The sequence below is a fragment of the Geotrypetes seraphini genome, chromosome 1 (assembly GCF_902459505.1).
Source record: "Geotrypetes seraphini chromosome 1, aGeoSer1.1, whole genome shotgun sequence".
Classification (NCBI taxonomy): domain Eukaryota; kingdom Metazoa; phylum Chordata; class Amphibia; order Gymnophiona; family Dermophiidae; genus Geotrypetes; species Geotrypetes seraphini.
Genome location: NC_047084.1, coordinates 479,546,522 through 479,570,547, shown reverse-complemented (window position 1 = coordinate 479,570,547; position 24,026 = coordinate 479,546,522). Strand labels below are relative to the sequence as shown.

Genomic DNA, 24,026 nt, shown 5'->3' with positions numbered 1-24,026 from the left:
CCATCCCTACACATGCTAAGTGCCAACTCTGCACTGGAGTTTCCCCCTCCCCCCCTCAACTGCCCCCGGATCGACTCACCAGTTTAACTGCACGACCTGGGGCAGTCAGCTGCTAATGAGCACATCGAGGGGAAGGAGGCCGCACCTCAGCGGCGCCGGCAGCGGCTCCAAATTCGGGCCAGAACTCCTCAGCTGCTCAGAGACATGCCGCCACTGAGCAGGGGGAGAAGGCGACGGGTCCACGACCAGCACTGCTGCTGTCGTTCCTCAACCTTCGTCTTCTCTTCCTCTGGGCACCCGCCACCTGCTTCTGCCGTCCCCGAGCGTCCATCGTTCAGCCTGCTTCAGCTCCCGCTGATGCTCTGTGGCCAGGAAACACTTATTTTCGGGCCCAAGACACGTGCCCATCTTTAAATCTGGCCCTGCACAAGCATCTCTCCGACGTGAACTGTGACGTCGGAGAGAAAGCTTCTGGGCCAGCCTCTTACGAAGGAGAATACTGCTCCAAGGGGCGGGTCGAGGTGGCACTGGCGAATCCAAGTGCAGTAACAGGAAGAGATCGGGGCAGGATCACGAATAGCGGCAGCGGCAGCAGGTAAAGAAAACTGTGTCTCCAGCTCTTTCAGGATTTTGAACGGGACCGTCCCTTTATTAGATCGCCCTGACCACTGGAAACGGGACATTTTGGCATCCCGAAGTGGTGTGTGGAGACACGGGACAGGCAATGTAATAACAGAATGGTTCCGTTCAAAACGGGATGTATGGTCACCTTACTTTTGCCTTCCCCTTATCTTTTTTACTTCTTCAGTGTGAGGCTGCTGCTCATGTCAGCATCAGCACTCTCTCTGATGTCACTTCCGAGTCCTCCGCCCAGGAAGTGACATCAAAGGGCGAGCCGACACCAACGTGGGCATGCTGCTCACTTCGGAGAAGTTAAAAAGATATGGGGTAAGGGAAGGCAGCGTGCGTGGCTAGAGGGGGGCAGGGGAGGGGCACACAATAATCCAAACTGAGAGGCCCCCTGTCTGTCTCTCTCCTTTAGCCAAATAAGCCTCATGGCACTGCTTTCAATAGGTGTGCTATTAGAACCCAATTCATCATAAGAACCACCTAAATTGAGCATGAATATAAACCAAAAACAGCAGACTCATATAGGTGCAGAAACTGTTGAGGAAACAAATATGAGATGGACTTGAAGGTATTTGTTCAATTTCACTCTACGTTTAAGACCGCATTTTATGACTGGATGCCTATTAGAGAAATCCAAAAAGACACCTATTTTATAAAAGCAATGTAGGCACCTATGTGCCTTAATAAAATAAGCTTCCAAAGCTATCCCAAGGGTTGCACAAATACTGTAGGAAGTTGTAAATGTGTGTACATACTTTATTTTACAAAATACAGACATACGTTGCAACTCTTTCTCTTCATAGCCCCAAATTCACCCTCCGTGGAAGCCTATGCACAGATCACATAAAAATAGGTAGACGCTTTCCATGTGCATGCTTTTCTGTAAGTAAAACAAAGTGTACAAATGAGAAAAGCTGATAAAAATACCTCCACAGTACAGTCATTCTTAGTGATTGGCAAGCATAACAGCGCTACTGGAGGTAACATGAACATTAATAGGAATGTTTATGAAGGCATTAGCAAATAGCGTAGCATCTGTTTAATTGACAGCATGGGTTACCAAATATATGTTTCCTGTTTAGTCTTTATTAGAGCTGTCAATCTGCTGCCAAGGGTTTGTTTTCTTTGCCTTGGTATGGACAGGACAGATACTATTGTTGTGTGATTCCATTACAAGCCTACAGTGAACAAGCAGACAACACTTGACACTGAGAATTATACCAAGTCAGTTCTAGAGAAAACATGTAACTAGTCTCAGCAGTCTTTATGAGTGGGTAATGGTACCACATGGAAGGGAATAAATTAAATATATAATTAGATATGTATATGTTTGTGTGTATATATATATATATATATATATATATATACACACATAGATATAAAGATACAGTACATATACACACATGCATACACTCATATATGTACAGTGCTCCCCTGCGAATTCGCGGTCAGCGGTTCGCGGTCCCGGTCATTCGTGGTATTTTCAGACCGTGAACCACAAACCAGGAGAGGACAGCAGGAGAGGGCAGCCGGATCGCCGGCGAGTGAAGGAAATCACTCGCTGTATGCTCCGACCGCCTCTTCATGTACTAAAGTCGGGCCTCACCAATCAGGAGCTGCTTTGACACGCAGCTCCTGATTGGTAATACCCGACTTTAGTACAGGAAGAGGCAGTCGGAGCATACAGCGAGTAATTTCCTTCACTCGCCGGCGCTCCGCCTGATTTCTCCTGCCTCTCCCGCTGCCCTCTCCAGTCTTCCCCACGAAAAACCGTATTCACAGTTTTTCAAGATTTGCGGGGGTCCCTGGAACGGAATCCCCGTGAATATCGGGGGAGTAATGTATACATATCTATATGTGTATATATATATATATTACATTACATTACATTGATGACTTCTATTCCGCCTGTATCTTGCAGTTCTAAGCGGATTACATCAAAAAGATAACTGGACATTTCCAGGAAGAGGATTACAATTAAAGGCGTTGGGGACTAATTCAATTTTGAGGATAGGTTACTAAGTGGGAGAATGAGGGGAAAAGAATGGGGGTTAGGACAACTGGATGAATTTTTTGAATAGTAGGGTTTTGATTTCTTTTCGGAAAGCTTTGAGGTCTGTTGTTGCTGTCAGCAGGTTGGTGATGAAGAGGTCCAATTTTGCTGCATGCTAGTAGGTTGTCAAACATCTTTTTGCGCTTAGTTCCTTTAAAAGGGGGGTAGCCCATGCCGCCGCCCACCCCACACACATATGTGTGTGTGTGTGTATACGTATATATATATATATATATATACACTATACGTATATATATATATATATATATATATATATATACACACTAGTATTTTAGCCTGTTACATTAACGGGTGCTAGAATATATGTCTGTCTGTCTTTCCTTATTTCTGTCTCTCTCTCCCTCCTGCTGTCTTTCTTTCTGTCTGTCTCTCTTCCTGGCCCCCTTTGTCTGTCTGTCTTTCTTTGTCTCTCCCTGCCCCTATGTCTTTCTTCTTTTCTTTCTTTCTGTCTCCCTTCCTCCCACTGTCTGTCTTTCTTTCTATCTATCTGTCTGTCTCTCTCCCTGCCTCCTATGCAGCAGCATTTCTTTCCCCCCCCACTTCCCTGTGCAGCAGCCTAAACAGCATTTCCTCCCCCTCCATTTCCCTCCCCCCACACTATTTCCCTGTGCAGCAGCAGCGTTTCCCCTAACCCCCTTTTCCCTTCCCGCGGTCTGGCCGGCTCCCTTAGTCCCTTTCCACCACCCCCCCCCCCCTTCTCTTCCCGCGGTCCCGACAAACCTGCGACTCCAGCAGCATCTGCAGCACTCTACACACGCTGCTTCAGGGCCTTCTACTGCCCTGATTTGCTCTGCCGCATCTCTGATGATGTCATCAGGGATGTGCCAGAGTAAATCAGGGCAGTAGAAGGCCCCGAAGCAGCGTGTATAGAGTGCTGCAGACGCTGCTGGAGTCACAGGTTTGGAGTCGGGACTGCGGGAAGGGACTAAGTGAGCCGGTCGGATTGCGGGAAGGAAAGGGGGGGCGGCAAGGTAGTAAGTGAGCCTTACTGATCGTGTGGAGAGCAGGGAGTCCAGCGCTGGCGGCCAGTCCTGCAAGTGTAGGTAGGGGCTGGGGACTCGCGCATGCGCACTCCTGCGGCAAGAGACCTACATCTCACAGATCAGGGAAAATGGAACATGCAAGTAGGAGTGCGCATGCGCGGCTAGGGTTTTATTATATAGGATATATATGTGTGTGTGTGTGTGTGTGTGTGTGTATAAAGACTGAGAAGGGGAACAGTTGGAGTAAAATAGCAATATTGCAAAATTCAAATTATTTGTGCCACAAAAAGAAAGGAAAAATATTCTAAGTGTAGGAGCTTCAGTAGTTTTCCACAGGCACAGACGACATGCTCCACTTCAACAAGAAAGGAAAGCCTAAGATATGTTAAAAAAAAAAAAAAAAAGAAGGGACTGTAAGCAGGCCTTTCTTCATGTCTAAAGGATTTGAGAAACACAGTATGATCCTAAATTGAGATATATGTAGGTCTTCTGATTGCAGTAGTAACCAGGGGTAGCCCATAGAATATGTGAAAGGATGAGGGGACATGTGAAAAGGCTGTTTAAGGGTTCTCATATGTATAAGTTCATGGGGCCTGAAATGCAGACCAGAAAAGTGGGACAATGTGCAAAAAATCACTCAGTAATAGAGCCTGTCCTAGTTATAACCAGAAAATCCAGATAAAATCCTTGATGGGGAATTTGAGGTTTTCTGCTAGAACTGGAAAAAAAAGCCCACATTTTGTCTTTAATCAGGTGCTCTGATGGTGTCATCCAGCTGCCGCCATTGCAGGTGGATGACATCATCAGAGCAGAACCAGCCTATTTTCCCATCTGCTCTGGCTGCTGCCACTAGAAAACTGGAAGAGCTTCTTTTCATCATTTGACTAAGAGCTGCATGATGAAGGTAGTGGAGGAGATCCTTTATTAGGCATATTTCACTCAAGGCACACGCTGAAGGAGGTGCAGTCTTTCTGTTTGTTTGTATACCTATACTCACAACAAATGTGGACTTTATTGGACCAAAGAAGAGATGATTGACCCAATTTTCATGTGTTCATTATCATATAAAGAGGAAAAAAGACCGCAGTGAGTGGGTCAGCCTGTGCTAATGACAAGCATTCTGCAGCACTGTAATAACCAACCTCAAATCAATCATAGGTCAAAAAAACCTATCATGTGATATCCAGTCTCAAAACAAATGTCAGTAGTATAATGAGTATACCTCATGTCAAACTGATTGACAGGTGAGATAAGATAAGGATCAACCAATCAGCGTTCACTTCCGGGTTAAGCCACACCTACTCTCTGCCAATACCATGCCCATTCTCCGCCCAAACCCCACATACTCTAATGTCCTTCCAATGTGCTAGACCAGGGCTGCCAAGGGCGGTCCTCGAGATCTACTGGCAGGCCAGGTTTTCAGGATATCCATAACATAACATAATAACAAATTTCTAGACCACATAACCCTAAGTTCAATGTGGTTAACAAAAGATAATGCTATGAGAAAATACAAAGAAAGAAAATGTAATACACAGAGATTAGTTAGTCAGAAACTTGGGAAAAAGAAAAGTCTTCAGAAGTTTTCTATAATGGGTATACGATGGGCGAAAATCTTTATCGTACTGAGCTGCTTGATAAGAAAGACAGTGACCATGATGTTTCTTACTTTTTCACCCCTTAACTGAAGGGAACGTAAATAGGGCATGAGATTTTCTACTCTTCTCATGTGTCATAAAAACAATTCTGTCAACAAGATAAAGTGGGGCCACACCAGATACGACTTTATAGTATAGACAACCTAACTTAAAAATCACCCGTGCCTCCACTGTGAGCCAATGCAACCTACTGGCAGATCTACTAGCAAGCCAGGTTTTCAGGATATCCACAATGAATATGCATGAGAGAGAGATTTGCATACCAAGAAGGCAGAGCAGGCAAATCTCTCTCATGCATATTCATTGTGGATATCCTGAAAACCTGGCCTGCCAGTAGATCTCGAGGACCGGATTTGGGCAGCCCTGACACTCCAGCATTATACAATATATATTTCTTAAATATTCAATTGATCAATCACCCCCCTGTTCAGTTCTCATAGATACAACCACACATCTTAGCTTCTATCCAAATATGAAAAAAAAGACAGCACATTATATATTGATGGGACAAGCAAACTTGCTTGTCCCATCAATATATAATGAAAAGCAGCAATTATTATGTCAAACTCAATAATCCCTATGGAGCACCTCTGTTTATAAGAACATAAGAATAACCTTACTAGGTGAGACCAATTGTCCATCAAGCCCAGTAGCCCGTTGTCACGGTGGCCAATCCAGGTTACTAGTACCTGGCCAAAACCCAAGGAGTAGCAATATTCCATGCTATCGATACAGGGCGAGCAGAGGCTTCCCCCATGTTTTAATAACAGACTATGGACTTTTCCTCCAGGAGTTTGTCCAAACCTTTCTTAAAACCAGCTATGCTATCTGTTTTTAGCTGTTTAGTTTTTTGTTTATTTCTTTGTAGACTCCTAAGGACGATACTTTTTTGTGTCAAAACACAGGCTGTATTGAGTCAGTTTTCTGTGATATGCATATACACATATCAATAAATATATGCTTCAATAATTACTGAAATCCCAAGTGGAATCATCTTTCAGTCCCTACATTTGTTGCTTCAGCTGTTTGCACACCACTTAATAATAATAATAATAATAATAACTTTATTTTTGTATACCGCCATACCCAGGGAGTTCTAGGCGGTTCACATTTGTTTATCAAAAATTATAAGTGGTTCACAACCTTAAGATATTGATACTGAAATAAAAAATTAAACTGATAACAAAACAAATTCCCGTAAACAAAACAGGAAATGAAAGAAATGAAAATGTTTTGTCTCCATACCCCACCCTCTAAACCTTCACCTGGGAAATAAAGATTAAGAAAAGAAAACCACGCTGCTTTGGTGTTCCAGACCAAGATATGATGTAATGGTTTTCAGTCAAAGCAAGAAATTTGGGTTTTCATCAAGACCACAAATTCCAATGTGCAGGGAATTTTTTCCATCTCTTAATTGTAAAAGCATGAAGAATGTCTGATATGATCGTCTGCCGTGGTTAATCAATTGTGGTAGCTGCCAGTCATTGGAGGTCGAGAGAGTTAAAGAGGCATCTGCCAGGAATAAATCCAGCCATGACCTTCTTAGTAACACTGAGGGGGGCTAAGTAATGAACCCCTTCCAGTAGGTAGTTTTATTGAGGCACAGCGGGATCAACATTATTGCACTGCATACCACAGGATGGGTATAATTTTATTGTGTTACTTATGTACCATTTTGTACCTTGTTCCATAAAAATAAGTACTACATTGAGTAAAAGCATTTAGGGCCTCTCCGTCAGAACATGCCAGCAATAGCAATTCCATTTTTTCAGTGAATTAGCAGATGCGCAGCCTTAATGGAAGCTTAGCTATTTGACCAAGTGACAAACAAGTTGTATATACTGGATTTTTTTTTTTTTTTTAAACCAAAAAGCATCACCCTTTTAAGTGTCCAGAAACTAAAACAGATATGTTGTAACCTTTAATGTATAATTCTGATACTCTATCTATTAATGGAGCTTTCAGAGAACCTTAAATGTGCATAAATTCTGCTTTGCTTTTTGGATGAGAGAGCTGGGAAGCAAAACTGACAACCTGAGAGCCGAAAGACACCACTATAATTGAAGTTAGACGCTATGACGCTTTAATTTTGGCTCCTCTGACAATCCCTCAGAACAAAACTAAATAAGGTATTGAATATAAATAAAATGGGTTAACTTTCTAGCAGCATATCATGAATGTAGATTCCTTAGGTAACTTCAAATTTCTCCCTTTATACCTTTATAAATCTTGCAATTAGGTGGCATCTTTAATTATTTATTCTTACCACATTTTGTAATATACCATCTCTAGGGTTCTTTTACTAAGGTGTGGTAAAGCACTAGCGCGTGTTTACTGCTGCTTAAAAGGGCGTACCAAGGAATGTGATGAGGTGTCCCACGGTAAGTTCCAAATGTGCATACGCAAACCACACACTAAAAATGTTTTCAAAACTTTTTCGAGAAGGTGTGCCTGTACTAGAGAGCTGCATGGGAATGGGGACGACGGGAATCCCGCGGGTTCTCCCTTTGGGTCAAGGGGATCCCTTGGGGACACCCCTAGGGTCGCGTGGATCCCGTGGGGACGCCCCTCGTGCTTTGGGGATCCCGCGGGGTTCAATGCCGTGAGGCTCATCTGATTTTCCTACCTGCCCTGCTGCGAGGCTCGTCTTCCATTTCCTGCCTGCCCTGCTGCAGCACACATAGCCAATTGGAAGTCTTCCCCGATGTCAGCGCTGACGTCGGAGGGAGGACTTAGGCAAAGCCCTCCCTTCCTCCAACGTCAGCGCTGACATCAGGAAGACTTCCGGTGGGCTGTGTGCGGCAGGGTGGGTAGGGAAAAGGCAGTGGCGTACCAAAGGGGGGGGGGGCGGTCCACCCCGGGTGCAGCCATGGGGGGAGTGTGCACAACCGGTCAGGTCCCCTTACCTTTCTGGCGCTTTCCCCGACCGACGGACAACAGGCCTGGCCGACAAACCTTCCTGCCCTGTAGCAGCGAATCTAAATCTTCAGTACTCCAGCTGCTGTAAGAAGGTAATTTAGATTCGCGGCTACAGGGCAGGGAGGTTTGTCGGACTGGGCCTGTTCTGTTGTCGGTTGGGTGGGGAAGCGTCACAAAGGTAAGGGGCAGGGAGGGAGAAAGGGAGGAAAGGTGGAGTGGAGAAGAAAAGACGCTTAAGGGAAATGGGTAAAACTGAGGGGGGAGAAGGACGCTGAAAGCACTGGGGAAGACAAAGGGGTGGAGAAGGACACTGAAAGGACATGGGGAAGACGGGAGGGGGGGAGAAGGATGCTGAAAGCACATGGGGAAGACAGAAGGGGGAGAAGGATGCTGAAAGTACATGGAGAAGACAAAGGGGTGGAGAAGGACACTGAAAGCACATGGGGAAGACAAAGGGGTGGAGAAGGACATTGAAAGGACATGGGGAAGATGGGGGAGAAGGACGCTGAAAGGACATGGGGAAGACAGAGGGGAGAGAAGGATGCTGAAAGGACATGGGGAAGACAGAGGGGAGAGAAGGACGCTGAAAGGACATGGGAAAGAAAGAGGGGGGGGGAGAAGGACACTGAAAGCACATGGGGAAGACAGAGGTGGGGAGAAGGACGCTGAAAGCACATGGAGAAGACAAAGGGGTGGAGAAGGACACTGAAAGGACATGGGGAAGACGGGGGAGAAGGACGCTGAAAGGACATGGGGAAGACAGGGGGGAGAAGGACGCTGAAAGGACATGGGGAAGACAGAGGGGAGAGAAGGACGCTGAAAGGACATGGGGAAGACAGAGGGGGGAGAAGGACACTGAAAGCACATGTGGAAGACAGAGGGGGGAGAAGGATGCTGACAGGACATGGGGAAGATGGGGGGAGAAGGACGCTGAAAGGAAATGGGGAAGAGAGAGTGGGGAGAAGAAGCTGGCAGGGAAGAAGACAGAGATGCCAGACTATGGGGGGAGCGGAGGGAAGAAGATGGGTGCCAGACCAATTTGGAAGGGGGAGAAAGGGAGAGGTACAGTAACAGAGCAAATGGAAGACGCAGAGAGAAGAGAGACAGCAGAAACCAGGCAACAAAGGTAGGAAAAAAATTCTTTTTTTTTTTTGCTTCAGGATAAAGTAGTATATTAGTTGTGTTGATAAAAATTTATAAACATTAGAGGCTCTGGTAGAAACCCGTTTTCAAAGTATATATTCTTTCCAAATAACATTTCCAACTTTTCACACTACCCACAGGCGATACACTACAGCTCGAGTTCTCATGCAAGGTCCTTGGTATCACTATCGATTCCTCTCTCTCCCTCAATGACCACCTCAACTCCTTGGCAAAATCATGCTTTTTCAGCCTTCACATGCTGAGGAAAGCTAGATCCTACTTCAGCCAACAACACTTTGCCATCCTTGTCCAATCCATCATCCTCTCCAAACTAGATTACTGCAATGCCATCTACTTAAATCTATCAAAAAAAAGTATTCTAAGACTCCAGCTAATCCAGAATACTGCAGCCAAACTGATCTTCTCAAAACGCAAGTCTGACCATGCCTCCCCACTCCTTGCCAAACTTCATTGGCTCCCAATAATCTCCAGAATCCATTTCAAATGTTCCTGCCTGGCTTTCAAGATCATTCACGGAATCCTGCCTCCTCTTATCCCACTGTCTTTCAACTCCTCCAGTCCCGACTCCTCCAGAACTGCCCAAAGGCTTAAACTAGCCTTCCCCTCTCCACGCAGCATCCACTATTCAGGCAAACTGGGAAAATCCCTTCTCTTCAAAATCACAGGTCTTTGGAACGACCTCACCACCCCGCTGCGGAACCTGAGCTCCCTTCAGTTATTCCGCAAACAACTGAAAACCTGGCTTTTCAGCAAATTGTAGCTCTATCCTTCCCCCCTTTCTCTCCCCCCTTCTACACATAAGTTCATGTAATCCTTTTTCTTCTTCTCTACCCACTATTTTAAGTTCTTGTAAACCGTGTCGAGCTCCATTCTCATGGAGATGATGCGGTATATAAACTTAAGGTTTAGATTAGATTAGATTAATAAAGTCTTTTTGCTTATTTTTAAATGGGTTTCTACCAGAGCCTTTAATTCAGTAGCATAATTAACTGAAATAACTATTTCTGAAGTTTATAGGGACGGGTGGGGACGGAGGGGATTCCTCACGGGGATGGGCGGGGACGGAGGGGATTCCTCGCGGGGACGGGTGGGGACGGGTGGGAGTCCTCACGGGGACGGGTGGGGATGAGTGGGACTTTGGCGGGGACGGATAGGATTTCTGTTCCCGCGCAACTCTCTAGTCTGTACTAATCAGCACAGCCACATTGCTGCACACTAACTGATTAGCACGGGATTAGTGTGTGTCCCTTACCCACTACAAAATAAGTGGTGATAAGGGTTCAGATGCTAATTTTTGAATATGGCCATGTGCTAATGGCAACAGAAACATGTGGCCATTTATACAGAAAATGGAAAATTGGCAATGTTCTAGCAGCGCTAAAAATGGCCTTAGTGCACAAGAAAGACCTGTGTATGGATCCATATTCTACTACAGTTTTATAAAAGAATCCCTCTAGCCCAGTGGTCTCAAACTCAAACCCTTTGCAGGGCCACATTTTGGATTTGTAGGTACTTGGAGGGCCTCAGAAAAAATAGTTAATGTCTTATTAAAGAAATGACATTTATGCATGAGGTAAAACTCTTTATAGTTTTTAAATCTTTCCTTTTAGCTAAGTCTTAATAATAATATTGTAATTTATAGCTAAAGAGACATATGATCAAGAAACTGTTTTATTTTGTTTTTGTGATTATGATAAATATACCGAAGGCCTCAAAATAGTACCTAGCGGGCCGCATGTGGCCCCTGGGCCGCGAATTTGAGACCATTGCTCTAGACAGTTTGCTGAGTTTTGAGGACCAAGTTAACAATGTAGTCCAGAAATCTTTCTTACACTACAAAAGTTAAGAAGGGTGGGATCCTACTTTTTCCAACAACACTACAGGATACTAGTACATAACATAATGTTATTTGCATACCGCAATACACTGTAAAGTTCGATGCAGTTAACACAAATTATCTAAAGACCATACAGAATCAGAGAGGGTTTAAATACAAACAGCCTAGAGGCAAGACAGGATCAGGGTCAGATACAATCACGGTAATTAATACAAAAAGTCTAAATAAGTAAACAACCTGAGTTACAGTTAGGGTTATAGGTAGAGATCCACAAATACTGGTAACGAAAAAAGTGGGGGTGGGGTAGGACGTAGTAAGTACACCTGATTATACTGTCTCTACTGGACTATTGCAATGTACTGTCTTCTGGAATTTCCATGAACCTAAAGAAAAGACTCCAACTGTTACAAAACACTGCCGCAAAGCTTATATTCTAAAAGCCAAGATTTGACCATGTTGCACCATTTCTCATAGAGCTACACTAGCCACCAATAGAAAAGCGAATGGAATTCAAGATATGCTGCCTGGCATTCAAAACACTAACCCCTTCTTCTATTAAACTGCGCTAGCAGTTTCTAACGCTGAATTCGCCGTGCTGAATGGCCAGCGCTGCCCCCGATGCTCATAGGAACTCTACATTACCGAAATATAGGCCAGGGTTTGCAAGGCCTACATTTCCGGTGCCTATCTGTGAGGAGAATCGCGACTACGGAGGCACCCACCGATGCCTAAGGGGACTTCCAGCATCAATCACGCCTATTTTACACTTAGGCGCTGGTGGGTGCCTCCGTATTCGTGGTTCTGGTGCCATTTGTGAAGGTGCTATCTTTTTTTTAATGACTTTAATTGTTTTCAAATGACACAATCAATTATCACATCAATTAAAGGCAATTAAACCAATACAAATTGGTGCCATTCAAATTGTGCCTAACTAGCGGCACCATTTATAGAATTTGGGTCTTTTTTTTGGAAAATATGTTTATTAGCGATCACAAAACAGGCCATAGGCCATATTTCCTATTCCTCTTTTGTATAACAATAAAGACGACTATATCCTAAAGCCTGGTCCTATTTAAAAAAAAAATCACCTGCAGCTAGCTTAGGCATTCCATTTCTGTAATATGAGAGTCTGAAATTGCTGAATAGACAGCACAGACCATTTCCACAGTTAAGAAGATTTTTGTTTGAGTCTTTTTTTTTTTCTCTCTCTCTCTCTGTTTTTGAACAGGAATAAGTCACCTTAGTAAGTGCATTAAGCAATTATAAACATACTCCAAGCTGTGTTGGAAGCACTCAGCCTGTGGCTTTTACCCTAGAGTGAATGTACATATGTCATCAAAAGTGGCAATGCTAGTAAAAGCTTTTACAGTTCAGGCAAAGAAAATGATTAATATTTCTCTTGTCCATATTGTGGGGTTTTCTTCTAATTTTGAGATGAATGTAACTTCCTACTTAGCTATTACAATTCATTTGATTTTAATTCATAGAGAGGATAGTTGAGAGGCACAGGAGATAGGGGATCCAGAAAGATGAGCATCACTGAAAATCAGGCTTTGATGAATAACTGGGGTTTGAAAGTCTTGAGGAGCCAAGCAGGGCGGATAAAAAAGTACAGAATATGAAGTCATTATCCCTTAATGTGTTCCTGTTGATCCATTGATCAATTCAGAACAGCAACTCCATTTCTAAAATTGCTACTTGTGCTGAATCTGAGAAATACACATGCAGTATTGCATGCCATTATAGGTATTTTACAAAAGGCTCCAAGTTTGGCAGAACCTTTTGTAAAATAAAGGGAAGGAACTGAGTGCATCTCGACGTGAATGTCTCAATTCCCCTACCCACAACCTATCTAAAATATGCTTATAGTTTGTGGGGATTATAATATAAAGATTTTTCATGGGTATATGCCTTGATACATCCATAAGGCCTCTTATAACATTACCCTCCCCCCTCCACCTGCTTAAAAGAATGTGCAGTAATAACAGCATGCACACTTTTACACAAATTAAGTGTAAGTGCTTTGGGGAGTAGCTTTTGGTAGAGCAGTCATAATTTGAACACATTCCCCTGATATTTAAACACCACTGAGAAGGCACGTACCCTACTTTTGCATGAGCTGTGTGTAAGAATGTTTAGGGGCAGAGTTTTCGTACACATGCAGTTAAGTCGATGTTCAGCCAGCGGCAATGAGTGATTTTAAAAAAAAAAAATTTTTTTAATGCTGGCCACCACCAGGTAGATAAAACCTGGATATTCAGTGTCAGGCCATATCTAAGCACCTGAAAACCCTCTTCCTCTCCAATTGGGGGGCAGCATTTCTCCCTCCTTCCTCCCCCAGGATGGGTACCTCTCTCTCTCTCTTATCAGTGGCAGCAGCAGCCTTCACAACTTGCTGCTTTTGCCAGGGTCAGTTTTTCCGCTCTGTTGGTCCCGCTTACTTCCTGCTTCTGTGAAGGCAGGACCTAACAGAGACGAAGGCCTGACACCAGCAGAGCAGCCAGTTGTGAAGGCTGCTGCTATTGGAAGAGATTTCTGGACCATGATGCCAACCTTGGGAGTACCTCCTTATGGCCTGTTCCTGGGGTGGACCTACCCCACTCACCCCACCCCTTGGTATGCCGCTGAGTAGGGGTACTGTGTGAGAAGGAGATAGTTGCTCTAGAATACAGTAAACAGTCTGGGAGTAGTCAGAGGATGAGAAGGGGGCAAGTGGAGGCAACCGGGAGAAGGTAGCAGGATGAAGGGTATGAATAGATTTTGAGAATGAGTGGAAATATGGGGAAGGAAAGAAATTTGGAAGGCAGATGAGAGATACAAAGGACTATAGACAGGGCAACAGACAAAGGAAGGGTACAGGTCTTTGAAGGAAGTGGGAGAAGATAGAAATGGGGGAGGTTACAGGAATATTTGGAGCTTGGATAGGGGATAAGATATAAAAAAGGGGAAGAGTAGACAGAGGATAAGTAATGGGACTGGAGCTGGTGAGGGAGCGAGTGCAGAGGGTGGAAATAGCAGACTAGAAAGTGGGTGAAAGATGGGTAGAATAGAGATTGAGGAAGGAATGGGAAGATGAATTAAGAATTGGAAATGGAAATGGAATGCTGATAATTAGGTGAAAAAAAGAAGGAAAGGAGGAATGAAATTTAGTAGTAGGTAAATAAAAAGGCAGATGAGAGAAATGGAGAAAAAAAAGATGAAACAGAAAGATTAATGCCAGAGTTAGATGAGAAGAAGCCAGAGAAAGTGAAGAAACAGGAATGGAAACGAGATCCTAGAAAAGGACTTAGAAGAAACCCAAAAAGAGAAAGTGACAAAGAAAGATCTGGACCAAACTGCATGAAAAATAAAATAAAATGATTAGACAATAAAGATGTGTGGTGTTTGATCAGCAGAGTCTTGTCAAGCCTGTCCTTAGGTTAAATGTTGTTCTCATTTTCATTTCAGGTAATATGTTTTCCAGCACTCACTCAAGTCGAAGTGGAACAGCTGCTGGTTCTGTACCATCCCAGCATCCTCCCAGTCACCCATCTCCTGGTCACAATGTACAGGGCAGCCCCCACAACCCTCCTGCTCAGTTACCCCCTCTCACAGCTGTGGACTCTGGGTCTGAAAGGTAATGAAATCTCCATTTTGATGTGAGCCTTGTTATCTGCCATTTTGATGTAAGCTTTGTTATCTCCATTTTGATGTGAATCTTATCTGCCTGTGAACATCTCTTTTGATACTTAACAATCTATCTGGGACATAGAGGTATGAGCACAAGACACATGAGTATAATCTCTATTGATACGGTGCATCAACTGCCATGCATCCATCAGATCTAGACTTTGACATGGGGATAGGAGTCCACATTCTCTGATGTCCTCTTTCCATCAAACCCATAAAGCTTCATCTACAGTAAATGAGAATCCATTACTAGGTTAAAGTTTCCTGCAGAAATGACACCTTAGGCCAGGGCTGCCCAAGTCCGGTCCTCGAGATCTACTGGCAGGCCAGGTTTTCAGGATCTCCACAATGAATATGCATGAGATAGAGATTTGCATAACAAGAAGGCAGTGCAGGCAAATCTCTCTCATGCATATTCATTGTGGAGATCCTGAAAACCTGGCCTGCCAGTAGATCTCGAGGTACCGGACTTGGACAGCCCTGCCTTAGGCATATGCAACACAATGGCATTCTTAATATATGAGGGGGGAGGGGGAGGGGAAGGGGGGTTGTTACATGGTTTTATGTATTGTAAACCATTCTGATCTTTTAGACCAGGGGTAGGCAATTCCAGTCCTCGATAGCCAAAGGCAGGTCAGGTTTTCAGGATATCCACAATGAATATGTACGAGATGGATTTGCATGCACTGCTTCCTTGAGATGCAAATCTATATCATACATATTTATGGTGGATATCCTGAAAACCTGACCTGCCTTTGGCTCTCGAGGACTGGAATTGCCTACCCCTGTTCTAGATTAATGGGATATCAAGTTTGAATAAGGAAATTAAACGTATATGCATTTAATGCATACACATTAGTAAGCAATAATTCCCTACCCTACAACATTACAATTAGGAGCCTACCCTCTGGGTCTTATATGGCATTATAGGGGTTATTTTAAACAGGGGTGGGCAATGAGGGCCGCAATCCAGTCAGATTTTCAGGATTTCCCTCAGTGAATATGCATGAGATCTATTTGCATACAGTGGAGGCAGTGCATGCAAATTGATCTCATGCATATTCATTGGTGAAATCCTAAAACCCTGACTGGATTGTGGCCTTCGAGGATCCAGATTGCCCACTCCTGTTAGAAGTATCCCCATGTGTAAATAGTAGCATTTACAGGGGCAGATTGGCAGACTGGAATGCTAGCAGCATGGAGAGGAAGCATTTACAACCATTTGAAAGGGCAGATGTATATGCAAAGGTCTGGGACACCTTCTGATCACTCACCCAATAACCCCCCCCCCCCAATTAGCAATCACCTCTGATCCTCCCCTCCCCCCCATACACACCTCTTTTTTGGGTGCCTCCACAGATTAGCAATAGTGGTCACTGTGACTATTTTGGAACTTGGAACTAAAGGAATAGGAGCAACTAGGAGGTGCTCCTACCACAACTAGATACCAGAGGGGGTGAAGAAGGCCAATAGGAAAGTTGTTTATGCCATGGGGTTGTCCAGTGAGGGGTCACTGTTGGGGGAGGGGGTGGAATGATTGCTATTGGAGGGGGTGATCTGGAGATTACACCCTTGTTAGTAGCTCAGTATGTTCATTTAGAACAAGAGCAGTGATTTTAAAAAGCTGCTACTCCCCTGCATATGTAGGGGATCCCTGGACATTTTCCCATCACCTACAGCTTTTTAATAACACTAATCCTACTGCATATGAAGAGACAACAACATTTACATTTAGTCCCATCAATGGTGTAGTGAGGGTGAGAGGAGCCCCTACCCCACCCTCTTCTCCACCCCACCCCTGCCACTCCTGCCATGCGCACGCCTGCCCCTTCCCTTCCCCATACCTCTCTAACATTTAACGTTCCCGGAACAAGTAGCAACCCCAACCTGCTGCTTGCACCAGCGTCTGCTCTTCCTCTGATGTCACTTTCTAGGCGTGGGTCCAAGAAGTAACATCAGAGGAAGAGCTGACGCTGGCACGAGCAGCAGGTTGGGGCTACTGCTCATGCCCAAAGCGTTAAACAGATAGTACGCGGTAGTGGGGTGATGGGGAACATAAGAAGTCTCCTCCGCTGGGTCAGACCAAGAGGTCCATCGTGCCCAGTGGTCCGCTCCCGCAGCGGCCCACCAGGTCCATGACCTTTAAGGAGATCCTTGTCTACACCCTTGTATCCCCTTTATCCTTACCCTTTTCATAAGCTGTCCCTACCTTTATCTGTATCCCTCAATCCCTGTATCCTTCAGGAATTTGTCCAATCCTACTTTGAAGCCCCTTAGTGTACTCTGTCCTATCACAACCTCCGGAAGTGCATTTCAGATGTCCACCACCCTCTGAGTGAAAAAGAACTTCCTAGCATTGGTTCTAAACCTGTCCCCTTTCAACTTTTCCAAGTGCCCCCTTGTTCTTGTGGTTCCCAATAGGCTGAAGAATCTGTCCCTTTCTACCTTCTCTATGCTCTTCATGATCTTGAAAGTCTCTATCATGTCTCCTCTGAGTCTCCGCTCCGCTCTGAGCAGGAGCAGAGAGGAGGTTGGATGCCAGCGCCCCCACCAATACGGCGCCCGGGGCGGACCGTCCTCCCTGACTATGCCACTGAATCCCATACTTATTTTAGAAGAAGCTCTTTCCTTGATAGTTTACCTAAGCTAGTGTTTTTTAACCCTCTCCTGGAGGCATGCATTGCCTGTCAGGTCTTCAGAAACACCACAATGAAGATCCATAAGAAAGATTTGCATATAATTGGTCTCTACAATATGTAAATCTTTCTCGTGTATATTCACTATAGTAACCCTGAATACCTGTCTGGCTAGGTGTGCCTCAGAAAAGCTTAAGATGCACTGTTGCAAATTAATATGGGACTTCTCCATGTCCTGACCTGAACATGTGAACTTCCCTCACCACCTAATATCAAAAATTCATCATAAAATCCATTGAGTTAGTCCAGTAAAAAAGGCATTACCTTATTTCCTTTGTTTTACTTCTATATATTACCTTGAAAAGTGGACTAACACAGCCACCTCACCATTTCACCTAATATCTTGAAATCTGCCTTTATGTAACTGATAGGCAACACGTATACTGAATAAGACTGCTACCTCCACTGTCTTGAGTGCTCACTGATGCAAATAACGCCTCCTTCACACAGCTTCTCTGCAGCTTGAAATGCTCAGAATCATTTAGCTTTGTCTCCTGTAGGCAGGTAATCTGCAATCTCAACTTCTTCAATGCTCAGAGCATTTTGTATGTGCTCACAGGGAACCTATTTCTCAAGACATTCCATGAACTAATTGAAGAGGTCAATTCCAAAACCTGTTAAGTACAAGAAGCTGCCCTCTGGACAAATACAAGGGTGTTTTGTTATTTGGAAGGTTTGAATGTTATTTTTATTATTTTAATCCAAAAATAAATTACACAAAACCAACTAAATCAAGATAAATGCAAGTTTTTATTTTCGAGAATTCAAGCCAACATAAGAAATTTTTTCTCACTGAATATCATATACACTTCTCCCTCCATATTCGCTGTGATAGGGGATTAACAGAACCGCAAATACTGAAAAACTGCAAATAACTTTTTTATTATTTGCTATTTTCTATTAAAAACCATCGTGAATATGGTGAAACCGTGAATAACATGGTGGGAGACCTGGCCTGTTTCTGAGGGAGAGGCAAAACACGGTGAACAAAGTGCTGGGAATCAGTGATTTTCTCTGTAAACACTTGGAATCAGCGATTTCTCTATGCAAGCTGATGTAATATAGGGGGGAGGAGCCAGCAAGCTAAAAACCGTGAATAATCAAAACTGCGAATACGGAGGGAGAAGTGTAAATGATTTCTGGTGCAAATTTCACACGTCTTATGGCTATCTACAGAATGTGTGAAATTTGTTTCCGGTATGAATTCATTTTTGAAAAGAATATACTTAATAGGTTTTGGAACTTACCTCTTCTAGGCAGTTTACATTACAATAAAATACATAAATTAGAGTTAAAATTGACAAATGTGAATGGGACAGGGAGTTTATTGTAAGACAAAGCAAAGCAATTTGGACGTACGTAAACACTGACCCTCATCTCATAGACCTGATCATTTCGGAAGGCATTCAGTTATTGCCAATGCACTGGAAAAAAAAACCTACACCCAGGTGATAATCTTTTCTTCAAATCAATTTGCATTCCCACTGCTACATCCCCACATGGTAAATTATTGTTGGTGTTGATTGTACAGCACCGTGTATGCTTTATAAAGTGTAGAAATGGAAAATAGTAGAAGTAGTACCATTCTAACTCTTCCCCCCCCCCACACACACACACACTTTTTTTGTTAGGATGTTCTGCTGGCTATGACTTACTGTTTTTGAACACTATCAAGATGCCATTGTGATGTTTCAAAAATATCCAAATAAACATTTACATACATGTATATAAATAAATAGAATACATTATGACATCACTCTTACACATGCCCCAGTCCTTCCCCAAACCAGTTTCTTTTCTGAACCATGGGTTTGGGAGGGAGGGGGGGGCTGCGAACAGGAAGGAATGGGCATCCCAACTGCCTATCATGGTTTGGGGGGTGCCTTGGGGGTTCCGGCAAGAGGGAGTGGGCATCCCTCTTGCTGCAGGACTTCAAAGGGGAGTTTGGGGGTTCCGACAGGAGGGAGAAGGCATCCCTCTTGCTGTGGGACTTTGAAAGGGGGTTTTGGGGTTCTGGCAGGAGGGAGTGGTCATCCCTCCTTCTGATGTCGGGGGTCCCCTGCTGCAGCCACTCAGCTGATCGTGGCAGGGGTATTCCCCCCTCCCCCGATCAGCTGATCGGGGATACCTTCCCCTGCCGCGATCAGTTTATTACTGCTGCAGCCTGACTTCAGGCTCCCATGGTGGCATAGATAAGTGGTTGAAATGTATGCCAGCATTTTCCGGGCCTACATTTCAGTCACCAATCTTGGCTGAATTTAGACACGATTCTGTAATCGGCGCTGTTGTGTGATTAACACACGGTTGGCGGCCGCTTTTTAGTTGGCCACCAACTTAGGCGCCAGTTACAGAATCTTAGTGACAACAATAGCATGAGTTCTGATGCAAAAACTAGTGTGGTCTAAAGATGTTTTTAATACTTAGTAACTGATGTAGCCTATAGAATACCTTCCTAATAAGGAAATTTGCCTGATTCTTCATAGATGGACCCAAGTCTAGAATGACACCTAATACTGTGGAATTATTTTCAATTTCATCATTAGATAGTTTGAAACATTTGCAAGGAATGACTTTGTAACTGCTGAGCTTGATGAGTTTAGTTTTTTGCTTATTTTATTTGAAGAAATTATCTGTAGCCCATGTGTAAACCACATCAATGGCCTTTGATAAAGATTCAAGCATTTTGGAGTATGAGTCCAGAGCTGGTCATAACGGAAAGATGTCATCAGGATATGACAATACATATAGGCCTAAAGAAGTTACGCAGTCTCCTAATGATCTTAGGTATGTTGAATAATAAAGGAGCATCACACTGGTTTTCAAAAAATCAGTGAATTTTCCCTTCTTCTGTACCCTGTATGATTGATTACACAGAAATTGAGTCAGCTATGCTAGGACAGTTCCAGTAATGCCTAACTCATTTAGCCTGAAAACCATTGCTACACCTTGAGTTTTGGCCAGGTACTAGTGACCTGGATTAGCCACCATGAGAATGGACTACTGGGCTTGATGGACCATTGGTCTGACCCAGTAAGGCTATTCTTATGTTCTTATTGAGTCAAAAGCAGCAGAAATATCAAATTGCAGAAGAATCATATCCTTTCTTTTGCTGAGGGAGGTACCAAAGTTAACAATAGTGTTTTTGTACCATGGAGCTGACAAAAAACAGGGACAAGTGTTATTCACAGGAATTGAGACTAGGGGAAGAGGAAAGATAGATTTAGGAGGAAAGATAAGAAACTCAGTTTTTGCCGTGTTTAGTTTTAAATAGCGGTGAGACATTCAGGCAGTGATTTCGGACAGGCAGGCTGAGACTTGGGCCTGGATTCCTGTGGAAATGTCAGGTGTAGAGATATAAATTTGTGAGTCATCAGCATAGAGGCGATACTGAAAACCACGGGATGAGATCAGAGCATCATGAGATGAGAATAAATGTAGATGACAAAAAGAAGAGATCCCAAGTAGAGAATGACACAGGGACAAATTTTTCCCATTCCCGCAGGAACTTAATTTCTCCACTCCGTCCCCATGGATTTTGTCGCTGTCCTTGTCCCTGCCCCATTCCTGTAAGCTCTGTATTAACCGCACAAGCCTCGAACACTTATGATTTTAAAGTATTTGAGGCTTGTGCAGATGAGGACAAAGCTTACAGGAAAAGAACTCACTGGGATGGGACAGGAAAATTTGTCCCCATGTCATTCCGACCGATAATAGGATAGCAGCGGAGGAGGATCCACCAAAGCACACACTAAAAGTGTAATGGGAAAATTAAAACAAAAAACAAGAAATAACAGAGCCCTGAAACCCAAGTGAGGACAACGTAAGTGTAAGTGGTGGTCAACAGTATCAAAAGTGTAAGTGGTGGTCAACAGTATCAAAAGCAGCAGAAAGCTCAGGAAGAATGAAGAGAGTATAGAGGCCTTTTGATCTGGCCAGAAGCAGGTCATTGGAGACATTAGCAAGGGCGGTTTACATAGAGTGAAGAGGGCAGAAGTCCGATTAAAGTGTTCAAGAAGCCAGGATAAAAAAGGGAGAAGGCAGATGGGGGTGATAGTTAGAAGGGCAAGTAGGATCCAGTGAGGATATTTTAAGGAGTGTTGTAACTATGACATGTTTGAAGGCATCAGGAACAGTTGCAGTGGAAAGTGAAAGATTGAGAAATGACAAGATAGGTGGGATGACAGTAAGAGAGAGAGCGCTAAGTAGATCGGTAGGAGAAGGGTTACCATATGTCTGGGAAACCCTGGACATGTCCTCTTTTTAGAGGATTGTCTGGGTGCTCAGAGGGATTTCCAAAACCCAGCAGTTTGTCTGGTTTTTGGAAATCCTGAGCTCAGAGGTCACGTCTGGAAGCCTTTGTGCATGCGCAGTTATCACCATGAAGATGATATACGCACGTGCACATGCGGGTGACATCATTGCATCGACATGCGTAAAAGCTTCCAAATGTGGCCTTCGAACTCAGGGAGGTTCATGAGGGGGCGGGGCTGGAGAGAAATAGGGCGGAACTGGGCGGAACTGGGGGCGGAGCAGGGCAGGGCCAGGCATCCTCTTTTTTTTCAAAGAGGAAATCTGGCAACCCTAGATAGGAGTAGGGTCAGAGGAACAAGTAGTGAGTTTGGAGGTGGAAGGAAAATTTGCAGTTTCCGCTTCAGTGATTTAGCAGAGAGACCTATTACAGAGAACTACAGTATAACCAAACAAAAACTGCAGACAATGTACACAATGCATGCAAGAATTTATTGTACCAAAGTTAGAATGCAGTAATAAAAAACCTTTTTACCAACCAAGAGACCCAACACGGTCCGTGTTTCAGACAACATGCCTTCGTCAGGGGTCTGTGGTAAATAAGGTATACAATGTACCGCAAAAAATGAAGGTAACAACAAATGCCTGTGTATTACACCAAGAGCCAAAAACTAAATCACTCAAAAGCAGATTTATCAAGGCTCAAAGTGAACAAAGCCATGGGACCTGATAAACTATATCCCAGAGTACTTAGGGAGTTGAGAGATGTCCTTGCGGAACTGTTAGCTACGCTCTTCAATCTTTCCCTGAGTATAGGAAGAGTCCCATTGGACTGGAAAACAGCTAACGTCATTCTGCTGCACAAAAAGGGATGCAAGACAGAGACTGAAAATTACAGACCGGTAAGTCTCACATCGATAGTGTGTAAACTTATGGAAATGTTGATTAAACACAAATTAGATACGATCCTGAATGATGAGAGACTAAGGGATCCCTACCAACATGGATTTACAAAGGGAAGGTCCTGCCAATCCAATCTGATCAGTTTCTTTGACTGGGTAACAAAAAAGCTAGATATGGGAGAGTCCCTGGATATTGTGTACTTGGACTTTAGTAAGGCTTTTGACAGTGTCCCACACTGTAGGTTATTGAACAAGATGAGCTTGTTGGGATTAGGGGAAACATTGACGGCATGGGTTAAAGACTGGCTCAGCGGCAGACTTCAGAGGGTGGTGGTAAATGGTACTCCCTCCAAAACGTCGGAAGTGATCAGTGGAGTGCCACAGGGCTCGGTCTTGGGTCCCATCCTATTTAACATCTTTGTACAGGACCTGCCTCACGGACTTCGAGGTAAAATTGTATTATTTGCCGATGACGCTAAACTGTGCAACATAGTGCGCAAAAGCACAATGCCCGACAGTATGACGCAGGACCTACTCTTACTGGAACAATGGTCCGCAACTTGGCAACTCAGTTTTAATGCCAAAAAATGTAAGGTTATGCACCTTGGCAGCAGAAATCCATGCAGTACTTACACTCTGAATGGTGAGACTTTAACAAGAACTGCTGCAGAACGGGATCTAGGAGTAATCATTAGTGAAGATATGAAGACTGCCAAACAAGTAGAGAAAGCTTCATCCAAGGCTAGGCAAATGTTGGGATGCATCCGAAGAAGTTTTGGCAGCCGGAAGCCCGAAGTTGTAATGCCGTTGTACAGGTCCATGGTGAGACCTCATCTGGAATATTGTGTTCAATTTTGGAGGCCACATTATCAAAAGGATGTGCTGAGAGTGGAGACGGTTCAGCGAATGGCCACCAGGATGGTCTCAGGACTCAAGGATCTCCCATATGAGGAACGTCTAGATAAGTTGCAGCTATACTCTCTCGAGGAACGCAGAGAGTGGGGAGATATGATAGAAACATTCAAATATGTTACTGGCCGTATTGAGGTAGAAGAAGATATCTTTTTCCTTACAGGACCTACGGCAACAAGAGGGCATCCATTGAAACTCAGGGGTGGGAGATTTCATAGCAACACTAGGAAGCATTTCATCACCGAAAGGGTGATTGATCGTTGGAATGATCTTCCACTTCAGGTAATTGAGGCAAGCAATGTGTTCGATTTTAAGAAAAAATGGGATAAGCATG

General features: G+C 43.9%; 1 protein-coding gene across 6 annotated transcripts in view; it reads left to right on the top strand.

The window, feature by feature from the left end:
- GLIS3 (GLIS family zinc finger 3) overlaps positions 1 to 24,026 on the top strand; it is a 658,803-nt gene that overhangs the window by 566,263 nt on the left and 68,514 nt on the right. For all 6 annotated transcript variants that reach the window (XM_033925462.1, XM_033925454.1, XM_033925471.1 and 3 more), the window contains one exon: positions 14,713 to 14,881. In XM_033925462.1, the coding sequence (XP_033781353.1) occupies positions 14,713 to 14,881 (169 nt within the window). The remainder of the gene's footprint in view (positions 1 to 14,712; positions 14,882 to 24,026) is intronic.